Below are 13,196 nucleotides of genomic sequence, written 5' to 3' on the forward strand. Positions count from 1 at the left end.
AAACGGAATATTCCATCGGCTTTTTTGGGCGTTCAAACCTTGGGTACGAGGGTTTGCACACTTTAAACCCATACTTCAAATTGATGGGACATGGTTATACGGCAAATACAAAGGAACCATGCTCATGGCGGTTGCACAAGACGGGAACAGCAACATATTTCCAGTGGCGTTTGCTATCGTCGAAGGTGAAACTGCGGCGGCTTGGAGTTTCTTTCTAAGGAACCTCCGAGAACATGTTGCTCCTCAGCCTGACATCTGTTTAATCTCTGATAGGCACGCTTCCATAGAGAGTGCTTATAATAATCCAGCAAACGGATGGCATGACCCCCCTTCAAAACACGTCTATTGTATTCGCCACATCGCCCAGAACTTCATGCGGGAGATCAAGGACAGACATCTAAGAAAGGCCCTGGTCAATGCTGGTTATGCATTGACCCAACCCACATTCCAGCATTATCGGAGTGAGATTGTAATGACAAATCCAGAGGCAGGTAGTTGGGTAGATAATCTTTCCAGGGAGAAATGGACAAGGGCTTAAGACAAAGGCGTGCGATGGGGCCATATGACGACCAATCTCGTGGAATCCATGAATGACGTTTTCAAAGGCATTCGTAACCTTCCAATCACAGCACTGGTGGAGGCCACATACTTTAGGATGGCTTCACTCTTCTCAACAAGAGGCAGGAGATGGGGTGATGTTAGGCAAGCTGGTCAACTATTAAGTGATAGTTGCATGAAATTTATGCAACAACAATCGGCAAAAGCAAACACTCACCAAGTAACTTCTTTCGACCGATTCAATCGCACGTTCAGTGTGCGCGAGACAATTGACCACAATGAGGGATTGCCAAGACAACAATATAGGGTTCTTCTTGACGAAGATTGGTGCGACTGTGGAAGGTTTCAAGCTTTTCGTATGCCTTGCTCGCACGTCATAGCTGCATGTGCGTATGCCCACCGCGACGCTATATCACTACTGTCTCCGATTTACAAGACTCAGACATTGCTCAGAGTTTACAGTGTTGCGTTTCCTGTGGTGGCCAAGGAGGATTACTGGCCTGAGTATGATGGAGAGGTAGTTTGGCACAACGACGCAATGCGGCGAAAGAAAAAAGGGCGTCCCAATAGTACACGGATTAGAACCGAAATGGACGTCCACGACAAAATGGAACGAAAATGCAGCATTTGTCGTCAGGTGGGGCACAATAGAAAAAGATGCCCTAATCGTGGCTCGACCTCGTCGCAAGTTTAGTATAATCTGTATTTTTTTTAAGGCAATGTATCAGTTTCGCTTACCACCTCTTGTAACCGTTCATCGGTCTTTCATCAATAAATTGAGTTACTAAAAATTATATAGGGTTACTAAAAATTTTACGAACTCGATTTCTCAGACGTTTTTACGAAAATAAAAGACCGGAATAAAAAACGGTGCGCGAAAATACCCAAAGGGGTTTTTTTTTAAAAAAAATAACCCAACACATAGGAGCCATATGAAATTGCGCCTATGTGTGGGAACCAAAGCACATGCGCCATTTGGAATGGCATGTAATCCTTGCCCTAATTTTTTGCTCCTTTGCGCCAAATGATTTGGCTTGCAACACATGAATGCGCCATTTCATTTGGCGCATTCACTTGTCTGGGGTCCGAAACCTAGACAGTTTGGTAAATACCCCGAACACATGGTTTTTTTCGTATTTTTTTTGTTAAACCTAATTATTTAAATTTTTTTTTCTAAATTTACTAGATTAATAAAATAATTTAAACATATTAATGACAAATTAGAATTTACGAGTGTTCTTCGCACAACGTTCTTCTCCATCGCAATCACTGGCAGAACCAGAACCTTCACGAAACCAGTTCCTTCACCATCGCAAGTTCACCGAAATCCAAATTCGCTCATTTCACAGTTCACCAAAAGATTCGCTCACTTGTGACGACAATGAAGCTGAAGAAGAAACCATCGCTCATTTCACAGTGACGACATGCATTGGTAAAGCGATGAGGTATGGTTTTATACTTTAAGCGACTTGCATTGGTAGCTGAAGAATTAGGGTTTTATACTCCTGAAAATGGATTGTTGGTTCAGAAATTAGTTCCTATTGCTGTTGATCCTTAGTGAAAATTTTCAAACAGCTCTCCACACACAAACACACTCACATTCTATTTTCTCTATCTCAATTATTGCCTGAGCATAATCTTCTGCTTCTGTTTGCTTTTGTTTGCTTTTGTTTTTGTAACCATGTGCATTTTGAGATATTTTGGTGAACTGGTTTAGAAATTCGTGTGAGTTTGGTGAGGAATGAGTGAGCTTTGTTGAGCTATTATGAGGATAAGGATTAGTGAGGGTTGTGTGAAATTTTGTTGTGAAATTCTCCTAATTTTGTGGGATTTGAAGAGCGAACTGTGTAGTGGTAATTTGTGAGGCCATGTGCAATTTCTTGTAATTTCAATTGTAACCAAACTCAATTGTAATGAAATTTCATTTGTAATTCAAATTCTATTTTAAATTTATGATGCAGTGCTGTAATATAATGTTATGGTGATGTACATGTAATGACTACATTGTTAATCAACTTGTATTATTCATCTTTGAAACTTTGCTCAATTTTAATGATGATGATCTATGGTAATAGAATGAATGATGATGAGCACCAACGTATTTTTAATAAAGATTTTGATTTAATCTTGGTCAGTGTATGAACATGGATGTAAACTGAACTGCTATTATGTGTATGTATGGATATTTAAATATGAATGAGCTTTGAAGTTTGACTCATTTGTTGATTATGTATGAATGAAAAAATATTAGGTGAATACACTCTCATCTTCTCCTAAATTAGGCAATGGAGACTATGTAGCTGGACAAATCTCGGACTTAGGTACTCTTCAGTGCCATTTGTTGGTTATATTCTGTAGTTATAATCTGTAATTGTGAATAACTCAGGTGGGATATTTCTTTTGTTGCAGCTGAAAAGCTAGAACAAGCAGAGAATCAATTGGCACACTCACGTTTCAGGCCACTAGTATCACCTTCACCTAGAAAGAAAGAAGTGAGTGATTGCTTATCCTTAAATCTACTGCAATGCACTTAGTCTAATTATTGGAATTTCTGTATTCAGAGTTTCAGCTTGATTATTTAAGTGGTTTACTTGTTCATTTGAAGTTCTATCTTCAATTACAGCTGCCATATAATTATTTGCTGTATATCATCTCTTGTAAGTTATATCTTATATTCACCTAAGTTTGAGAAGTTGTCTGTTCGAGATATTTATAAGTCTTATGATATTTTGACACACCCATAAGCCAGAAATCATAGTTGTCAACTGTTGGAATATTATGAATATATTCCAATATAGGGAGATGAATTGAAAAAGTTAAAGTCCCACATTGATGAATTGAAAAAGTTAAAGTCCCACATTGTATGTTAGTTGAAAAAACTCTTTAGTCCCACATTGCTTAGATTAGAAATCTTGGCTAGTTTACTTCATTATATAAGGAAGTCACTTGTTTCATTTCAAAACACCCCAAAAACTTATTTTGAGTTTTTCCTTCCTCATTCTCTTATTATAAGTATAATTTTTTCTTGGATTCTCTTTAGAGAATTATTGAAATTTCTCTTGGTTTGAGAAATTACTACGACTGGTCTTTATACCAGATACCAAGATGGTATTCATACCATATTTGAATGGTCCTAGTACCATCTGAGGGTGTATTTCTAGACCGATTATCTACCGTGCAAGTAGTAATCGTATAGTATAGAACTGGGCTGTTTTATCCTGGAGGCGACGTGGTTATTAAGAGCTGCTTTGCATAATTTTGGCAGTACCGCGAAACGTCTTAAAGAAAGCGTACCGATCTGCGACTCGACCCGGTAATTTCTTCGGTGGCAAACTTGTTAAAATTGTGATCCAACAATTTTAAGACGTTTCGAATTGCCATGGCTACTGAAGAAATTATTGGTACTTCTGCGGATACTTTCTTTAACAAACTGTTCATGTTTGAGAGATGTCACTTCAAATGTTAGCAAAACTAATGATGATTTTCTTCTTAATGTTGAAAAATATAGCTAACATTCTGATCGAGGACATTTTGTTGCTCATTTTGGATCAACCAAACGAACTAACTGTAAGAATCCGAGCATTCAAAAGGAACACATAATAGTGTTGAAGTTGAGTTTGTTCCACAGGTTAAAGCGAACAATTTATAGCTTAGGAGAGAAATCACCTTATAGAAAGAATGATTATAACATTCTGAATGGAATCACAAATGATCTGTATGACTATTACAGTAACTGTGATACTTCAAAATATGTTTAAGAGGCTCTGAAAAACAAGTATGACATTGAAGAAGCTGAAGAACAGAAGAATGGTTTTAGCAACTACGTGAAGTATCAGATGGTAGTTGAAAGGTCCATAGAAACTCAAAGTCACGAACTTCAAAAGATTGCTCATAAGGTATGTATTTATAAGCAATTAGAATTTCTTTTATTATTGACAAACTGCCCCTAGTTTGAAAGTTTTTAAGAATTATGTTTTGTTACAAAATAAAATTATTTTTTTAGAGACTGGTTATTCTCATTAAAGAAGAATATCAGAGACATGATTAAATAGAAAAGTCTTGGTTGTTTTAAACAACAAAAATAATTCGGTGTGGTTCTAAAGCCATATGGCAAATCATTATAGAATTAGAACTGCAATATTGTGAACCGAATTAAGAATGAGAACCTTTATATGGTCCTAGTTGCTCCAACTAGACAACAACCACCACCTCAAAGAAATGACGTTGTTTTCCTTTTGTTTCAACTGTGGAAAATCAAGTCATATGACTAAGAAATGTATCTTGTAATGCTTGAACTTGGTGTAGCTCGTAATGCACGGGTTAACCTGGCTAATGAAAAATTTATTCATATGATCATTGAAATCAACATGGTTGATAGATCTGATGGTTGGTGGATAAACACAGGCGTCTCTCGCCGTGTTTATTATGATCGTGTCACGTTTAAGACATACACGAATACTAAAGATAAAAAAGTGTTGTTGGGAGATATCCACACCACTAATGTTGTCGATATTGGAGAAGTGGAACAAGGTCCACCTGTGAAAAGACTTCAATCTTAAAGGATGACATGTATGCTCCCGAGATTATAAAGAATCATGTTTATGTTTTTTTCTTCCTCTCTTATAGATAAGAAAAAAAATTTAGTCAGTTTATTGGGGTAGATTTGTACACCATCATCACAAAGAATGATATTTTTGTGAATGAAATTGATAAGTTTTGAAAACGTTGTAAAGAATTTGAAAATGATTCAGTAAGAATTTGTAGTGATAGGAAAACTGTATAATTCTAGGTTCTTTAATTATTTTTATAAACAACATGGAATTGTACATGAAATGACTGCTCCAGATTTCCCTGAAATGAATGGTAAAGCAGAAACAAAGAATAGAACTCTTACTGAACTTTTTGTTGCAATTATGATGAATTATGGTGCTGCATCTCACTAGTGGGGGAAATTTTATTGACTGTTTGTTATGTCCTGAATAGAGTTCTCAAGTCAAAGAGTAATATCTCTCCTTATGAGATATTAAAGAAAAGACAACCAAACTTGTCTTATTTGAGAACTTGGGAATGTCTGGCTTATGTCAGAATTCTGGATCCAAAACGAGTTAAACTCGCTAGTAGAGCATATGAATGTGTACTCATTGGGTATGCAACAAACAGTAAGGCATATAGGTTTTATGACCTAAATGAAAAAGTGATCATAGAATCAAATGATGTTGATTTCTATGAAGACAAATTTCCCTTCAAATCGAGAAATAGTGGGGGCACTCAATCGAGTCACATTCCTGTGATAAGAAGCACAATAAGCAACAACAATGTAAAAACAAAACTTCGACAAAGTAAAAGAGTAAGAGTTTCTAAATACTATGAGCCTGATTATGCGGCTTATAATGTAGAAGAAGATCTAGTAAATCTTCAAGAAGCCTTGTCATCTATGGATGCATATTTATGGCAAGAAGCTATAAACAATGAGGTAGAATCTATAGAGTCTAACAAGACCTGGAACTTAGTAGACTTGCCTCCTGGATGCAAACCAATTGGTTGTAAATGGGTTTTGAAAAAGAAACTAAAACCTGATGGAACTATTGATAAATACAAGGCTCGCCTTGTAGCCAAAGGTTTTAGACAAAGAGAAAATGTAGATTTCTTCGATACCTTCTCTCCAGTCACTAGAATTACATCCATTAGGGTACTTGTTTCAATTGCTGCTATTTATAATTTAATAGTACACCAAATGGATGTTAAAACTGCCTTTTTAAATGGTGACTTAGAAGAAGAAATCTATATGGAACAACCAGTAGGGTTTGTGATCCATGGACAAGAAAACAAGGTCTGTAAGTTAGATAAGTTTCTGTATTGACTAAAACAAGCTCCTAAGCAATGGCATGAAAAGTTTGATAACTTAATGATATCGAATGGATACAAAGTGAATGAAAGTGACAAATGCGTTTATTATAAATCTGAGAATCGCATATGCACTATCATATGTCTATACGTAGACGATCTGCTCATATTTGGATCAAACATTCATGCCGTTAATGCTATGAAATCATTATTGTGCAACAATTTTGATATGAAAGACCTCGGAAAAACAAGTGTGATTTTTGGTATCAAGATCACTAGATCCGAGCTAGGAATTTCTTTAGATCAATCATACTATGTGGAGAAGATCTTAAAGAAATATAAATACTTTGATTGTAAACCTGTGTGCACACCATATGATCCAAGTGTGAAATTGTTTAAGAACACTTGTGAAAGTGTAAGACAAACAGAGTATGCGAGCATCACTGGCAGCCTTAGATATGCCATTGATTGTATTAGACCCGACATTGTGTATGTCGTAAGATTGTTATGCATATTTACGAGTAGACCGAGTAACGAGCAATGACAAGCTATTGAGCGAGTCATGAGGTACCTTAAAAGGACCATAGATCTCGGCCTACATTATCAGAAATTTCCTGTTGTACTTGAAGGATACAGTGATGCAGATTGGAATACCTTGTCAGGTGATTCCAAAGCTACTAGTGGCTATGTATTCAACATAGTTGGAGGAGCTGTATCTTGGAAATTAAAGAAACAGACTATTCTGGCTCAGTCCACGATGGAGTCTGAAATGATAGCATTAGCAAATGCTAGTGAAGAAGCAAGTTGGTTAAGATGCTTGCTAGCTGAGATTTCCTTATGGGAAAAACCTATGCCAGTTGTGTTGATCCACTGCAATAGTACCGCGACTATTGCAAAATTTGAGAACCGTTATTATAATGGTAAAAGACGTCAAATAAGAAGAAAGAACAACACTCTTAGAGATTTTATCTCTAAAGGGGCTGTAAGAATGAATCATGTACGCACTGATGAAAACTTAGCAGATCCTTTGACGAAAGGATTAGCTAGAAACGTTTGACGTTAGACGTTACTTTGCTTATGCATAATCTTAGAAACGTTTGACGTTACTTCTGAAACATTTTTTTTAAATTCAAGTGGGGGATTGTTGGAATATTATGAATATATTCCAATATAGGGAGATGAATTGAAAAAGTTAAAGTCCCACATTGATGAATTGAAAAAGTTAAAGTCCCACATTGTATGTTAGTTGAAAAAACTCTTTAGTCCCACATTGCTTAGATTAGAAATCTTGGCTAGTTTACTTCATTATATAAGGAAGTCACTTGTTTCATTTCAAAACACCCCAAAAACTTATTTTGAGTTTTTCCTTCCTCATTCTCATAACTCTGCGTCTTTCGAATTGTCGAAGCGCCAACTTCTCCCCCTTTCTTTCTACTTGTTGAATTTTCCGAGTACCTTCTTGAATTCTCCTTAGAGAATAATGTTAATTTCTCCTCGTTTGAGTTGAGAAATTATAAGTATAATTTTTTCTTGGATTCTCTTTAGAGAATTATTGAAATTTCTCTTGGTTTGAGAAATTACTACGAATGGTCTTTATACCAGATACTAAGATGGTATTCATACCATATTTGAATGGTCCTAGTACCATCTGAGGGTGTATTTCTAGACCGATTATCTACCGTGCAAGTAGTAATCGTATAGTATAGAACTGGGCTGTTTTATCCTGGAGGCGACGTGGTTATTAAGAGCTGCTTTGCATAATTTTGGCAGTACCGCGAAACGTCTTAAAGAAAGCGTACCGATCCGCGACTCGACTCGGTAATTTCTTCGGTGGCAAACTTGTTAAAATTGTGACCCGGTAACTATGTTTATGTACTTCTGTCTTGGCTTCGCAACATTTTCACTTCGCCTCACACATTTTATCTTCTTCACTGGAATGGAAACATGTTGTACATCATGTATACCTTTAAGAATCTTAACAAAATATTGGAATAGGAAGACTCGGAGATATGAATAGGTTTGTTCATGAATTACCTTATAGCGGATCTTACACATTCACCCTTTCTTATTAAAGACTTTTATGGATCTGTCACTGCAAAAGGCAGCCTTTTCAGTGGAGATGAAGAGGAGACCAGCTAGAGGGCCAGATGTGATCGACAGATAACAATGGTAAACTTTCAGTAGCCTCTCCCCCTCGACCACACTAAAATACTTTATGAACACTTTCTCTACTCCACCCACTTGAAAAATTTGAGCCCCTAAGCTTAACTTTCTCTTTATTGTTTCAGATATGTTTGTCCCAAGTCTCGCTGTAATTTCAGAATTACTATCGGCTTTCCTGCTGCGCTTTTTCTGGTTAGAACTTACTTTACCTGAAACATTGAAGCACTCTATATTAGTAAAATCATCAATACTTAATGAAATTAGATTAGATAATCGTGATTCGTCCGTCTATAAAGGAAAAGAAAGTCTTACATTTGCTTTGATGTTTGGGTGGATATTGAGATTGATGAGAGGCAGAATCAAGTATCTCTTATCCTGCTACTGAAACTGGTCATATATGATTGGAGTTCCAACAATTAGCTCGTGAAGAAGTGAGGTTTGCATGTTGAATGATTAATAAGGTTTGTGTTTTGTTTAAAGAGATAGCTAGTAGATTTTAAGGACGTTAGGCTCACTTGGTTAGATCAGTCCCTTTGTATTCTAAGGAGGTAGTATTTAAAGGGATGAAAAGTAGGAAGTAAATCTTGAGCCTTTTGTGGGATGACTCAACCATGATCCGGGTGATGTAATAAAGACACTACTTACATGGGAACTTGATGGACTTTATTCAAGATAATATTTTGATATCATTGAGTGTTTGGTTACTTTTAGAAAAAGATGGTAAAGAAGAAAGAGATAAGTAAGCTTTTAAAAAAATAAATTTAACAAGGTTTAATTTTAGAGGCTTAGAGAAAGGTTTATATATCTTGAGGAGCAAGATTTCATGGTGTACAAGACCTATTGTCCAGGTCTGCACTATTATGGAAAAATGGGTATAAGACTATAAGGAAATTAAAACAAAAAGGGTAAAGGATGAGATGGTTTTCATCAGCAGAAACTTTATGAGTTGACATTGTAACTTTATGAAGTTAGACTTGTCTAAATTCTATTGCTGTAAGGTAGGTATGTAAACCTAAAACGAAGGCCAAGTGTAGTAAGTTAATGTGTTTTCTCCTAGAAATGCAAGGCCTCTAAAAACATGGCGCATTTGGAAAATAATTTGTGATTCACTTTTCCAACAACATGGGTGCCATCTCCTAAAAAACAATGTTTGTGATCCTCCCAATTTCTTCATATTAATTTTTTACTTCAAGAAAATTATTATCCATGAAATCTTGACATTTTCTTATAACTTTCACAAAAATTTGAATTACATTTCAATGAAAATTAAGTTGAGCAGTGAGTGTGTTGATTACAAACAGTAAAATTATATGACTATGTTATGTCCTATAGAATATACTATAGTATAATTATATATGTGTCACTATATCTCTTTACTTTTTCAACAATATTACTAATTCAACATTATTACTAATAGATAATAGTTTTTAAAGTTCTATCTGTCTGAAACTAAAAATCAGTTATTCAAGCATGGATATGAAGAAGAATGTCACTCAAACAAGTTTGATTTTTGTTATCAATGGTGAAAAGTTTGAGTTATCCAACATTGATCCATCAACCACTTTGCTTGAATTCTTGCCCACTCAAACTAGCTTCAAGAGTGTCAAACTCGGTTGTGGTGAAGGTATAATATATTCTATTTTTTTCTGCTTGCTTTGGATTTTCAATAAGATTATTTAATATAATACTTTTTAGGATTCTTAACGTTGACTTGGTGAAATAAACAAATCAGAGAAAAAAAATATAATACTTTTTATGATTCTGAATGTTGACTTGGTGAAATAAACAAATCAGATATAAATATTCAAACTTGGATTACGGACAAAATTACAAATGCAAATGTATTATCTACAGCTTGTATTTAATTGGTTTTTTTTTATTTGCCTTTGAATGACATAATATGAGCTAAAGTTTTATTCTTTTTTATGTATTTAACTTGGATTTCTTTTTATGCTCACTAATTAATATGTTTTTCGTTTCATAATATATGTCTCAATGATGTCTCACTATTGCTAAGGAAGCATGGTATATTGTCAAAGTACATTTGTTAGTTTTGTCTTAGATATTACTGTTTTTGACGATTGAGAACTACCAATTTACTGAAAATAGCGCCTTTTTTAGGTAAAAGAGCTTTTATTGCTGGTGTGGCTGATGACAATGGGTACGGATGGGCAATTGCAAAATCTCTTGCTGCAGCAGGAGCTTCTTGGCACATGGATTCCTGGAAGTTACTATTTTATTTCAGATATAAAATAGGTACTTACCAGTCAATACCAATTCATTTGGTTATCTGTTTGCGTGCGGCCTTTCTGAATCCTTCATGTTATGTATGTCGGTATGTATTCCAGTCCTTTTGTAGTGATAGATACATTTCTTAATCGTGAACCATTGCTATAGGCTCTGAATATTTTTTAGTCCAGCTTACGTCACGGGAAATTTGACGAATCACGCGTGTATGACATTAAATACTGCCATTGATTTTATGTGTTAAACCAAGTGATATATAACCTTGCCAATAAGAAATGTTGTTTTCTAGATTACCTGATGGTTCGTTGATGGAAGTTGCCAAAGTTTATCCCTTGGATGTTGTTTTTGACAACTTTGAGGATGTACCAGAAGATATAAACAAGAGATACCGAGTTTCATCTTTTTAATAAAGATATATGAAGTACATGTGTTTCATGATTTCTATCCATGTACTGATTTTTTTTTTTTTTTGTATAGATAAAATCAAACAAGCGCAATGCTGGATCCAGCAAGTGGACAGTTCAGGTATATAGGCTTTATTTATATAAGATCCATATGCTCTTTTGCTTGGTATTCTAAATCACTCCACATATTTTTTAATTGTTCTTTCTTCTTTTTCTTTCTTGTAAATGTTAATGTCACTTTGCATTTGTATTTTAAGACCAAAATATATGTCAATATAAGAGGCGAAGGGCTTTAAACTCGCCCTGCCTTAGGACAAAATTACTTCAAAACTTCATCTGGGAGATCTGCAATGGCTGTCCCATATTCGATTTCTTGAGTAAAGTTCTAAGCCTTTCGTGAAGGTTTCTTATTGTATTGTAATTGTTATATGATCTTGATAGTTGATGTGATTTTGGTTTATCGTTGCAATGGATGCGATGAACTTGCCATTTTTAGATGCCTATTTGGATTCAGTTGGTTTACCAAATTTCCATCAAGGATGCAACTTTGCTGCTGATACAACTTTGCAGCAGCAGGTTCATTCGGCTTTGGCGTTCAAGTATCTCAGTTCCATCTATTCAAAGCCCGAGTTCTTGAATTTCTTGCAGGTACATTACTTCAGTCTCAAAACCAAGTTTGTATGCTATCTGATCAATTTATGCCTAATAAAAATTATCACAATAATGTTTAAGGCAAGAAAGTTCATAAATATGTCCAGGCCGAAGATTACTTCCAGAAGGGGTTATACATGTTTGACATAGGCCAGAATGATATTGGCGGTGCGTTTAATTCAAAAGACTTGGACCAAATACTTTATTTAATTCCAACAATTCTACTTGAATTCGAAAATGGAATAAAGGTTGGTGACAACACTGTGTTTAGCAAAATAACTATGGCATTGTTACATTCTTGAATTTCTTAGTAGAAAAAAAGGTTTGTTGAAATTAACATTCACTCTCTTATTTGTGATAGAGACTGTATGACAGCGGGGCTGGGAATTTTTGGATACATAACACGGGGCCGCTAGGATGCTTGGCTCAGTATGTTGCCACATTTGGCAATGATCTGTCAAAGCTCGATGAATAAAGATGTCTTCGTGCACATAATCCAGCTGCGAAAGCCTTTAATCTACAACTGAAAGATTTTTGTACTAAAATGCAGTCCAGTATCTAGATGTAAATGTTACCTATGTTGAAAAATATTATGACTTATTACATGAAATATGATTTTTGTGTGTATGATTTTTATGACTAGTACATGAAATAGGATAAAATGTGATAATTAAAATAGGTTGTAATGTAGGGTGTATTATAGAACGTATTTGCACCTGATTTTTATTAAAATAGGGTGTAACTAAGAACGTATTTACACTGGATTTTTATTAAAATATGGTGTAACTAAGAACGTATTTACACTGGATTTTTAATAAAATATGGTGTAATTAAGTACATATTTACACGCGATTTTTATTAAAATAGGGTGTAACACTACGCCAAATTTGAGTTTTGCCAGCACAGCTACGAAAGCGCTTTTAGGCAAAAGCGTTGCTATAGATTTGGATAAAAACAAAATAAAAAAACACGCAAAAAAAGCACTCTTAAAGGGGGGGGGGGGGGGGGGGGGGGGGGGGTTACGAAAGCGCTTTCAAAAAGCGCTCTTAAAGGGGGGGGGGGGGGTACGAAAGCGCTTCTCAAAAGCGCTCTTAAAGGGGGGGGGGGGTACGAAAGCGCTTCTGAAAAGCGCTCTTATAGGGGGCTTATGAAAGCGCTTTCAAAAGCGCTGCTATAGGGGGTGGGTACAAGAGCGCTTTTACCCTAAAAAGCGCTGGTAAAGGCAGGGATACCAGAGCGCTTTTTAAAAGCGCTTTCATAGCTGTTTCATAATTAAAATTTTTAAAATCAAAATTATTATGCGTTTCATAATCCCTATTCTTCTTTCTC

The 13,196-nt window shown here is 35.5% G+C and overlaps 1 protein-coding gene across 2 annotated transcripts; it reads left to right on the top strand.

The window, feature by feature from the left end:
- The first annotated feature begins 9,996 nt into the window (after positions 1-9,996).
- LOC131642526 (GDSL esterase/lipase At1g54790-like) lies at positions 9,997-12,494 on the top strand. 2 transcript variants are annotated; one of them, XM_058912762.1, is made up of 4 exons: positions 9,997-10,189; positions 10,687-11,864; positions 11,975-12,115; positions 12,229-12,494. In XM_058912762.1, the coding sequence occupies exons 2-4, from the start codon at positions 11,685-11,687 to the stop codon at positions 12,340-12,342; spliced, it is 435 nt and encodes a 144-aa protein (XP_058768745.1). In that variant the 5' UTR covers positions 9,997-10,189; positions 10,687-11,684; the 3' UTR covers positions 12,343-12,494. The 2 variants fall into 2 exon arrangements, with proteins under 2 accessions (XP_058768745.1, XP_058768746.1); XM_058912763.1 differs by lacking the exons at positions 11,975-12,115; positions 12,229-12,494 and having other exon boundaries at positions 10,687-10,900; positions 11,290-11,646.
- The last annotated feature ends 702 nt before the right edge of the window (positions 12,495-13,196 follow it).

The sequence above is a fragment of the Vicia villosa genome, unplaced genomic scaffold, assembly GCF_029867415.1.
Source record: "Vicia villosa cultivar HV-30 ecotype Madison, WI unplaced genomic scaffold, Vvil1.0 ctg.005230F_1_1, whole genome shotgun sequence".
Taxonomy (NCBI): domain Eukaryota; kingdom Viridiplantae; phylum Streptophyta; class Magnoliopsida; order Fabales; family Fabaceae; genus Vicia; species Vicia villosa.

Bases quoted from the DNA above. Each gene is read 5' to 3' on its own strand.
- LOC131642526 (XM_058912762.1), top strand. From the start codon at position 11,685: ATGGATGCGATGAACTTGCCATTTTTAGATGCCTATTTGGATTCAGTT. The intron at 11,865-11,974 runs GTACATTACTTC...AAATATGTCCAG, and splicing joins AGTTCTTGAATTTCTTGCAG to GCCGAAGATTACTTCCAGAA. The intron at 12,116-12,228 runs GTTGGTGACAAC...TATTTGTGATAG, and splicing joins AATTCGAAAATGGAATAAAG to AGACTGTATGACAGCGGGGC.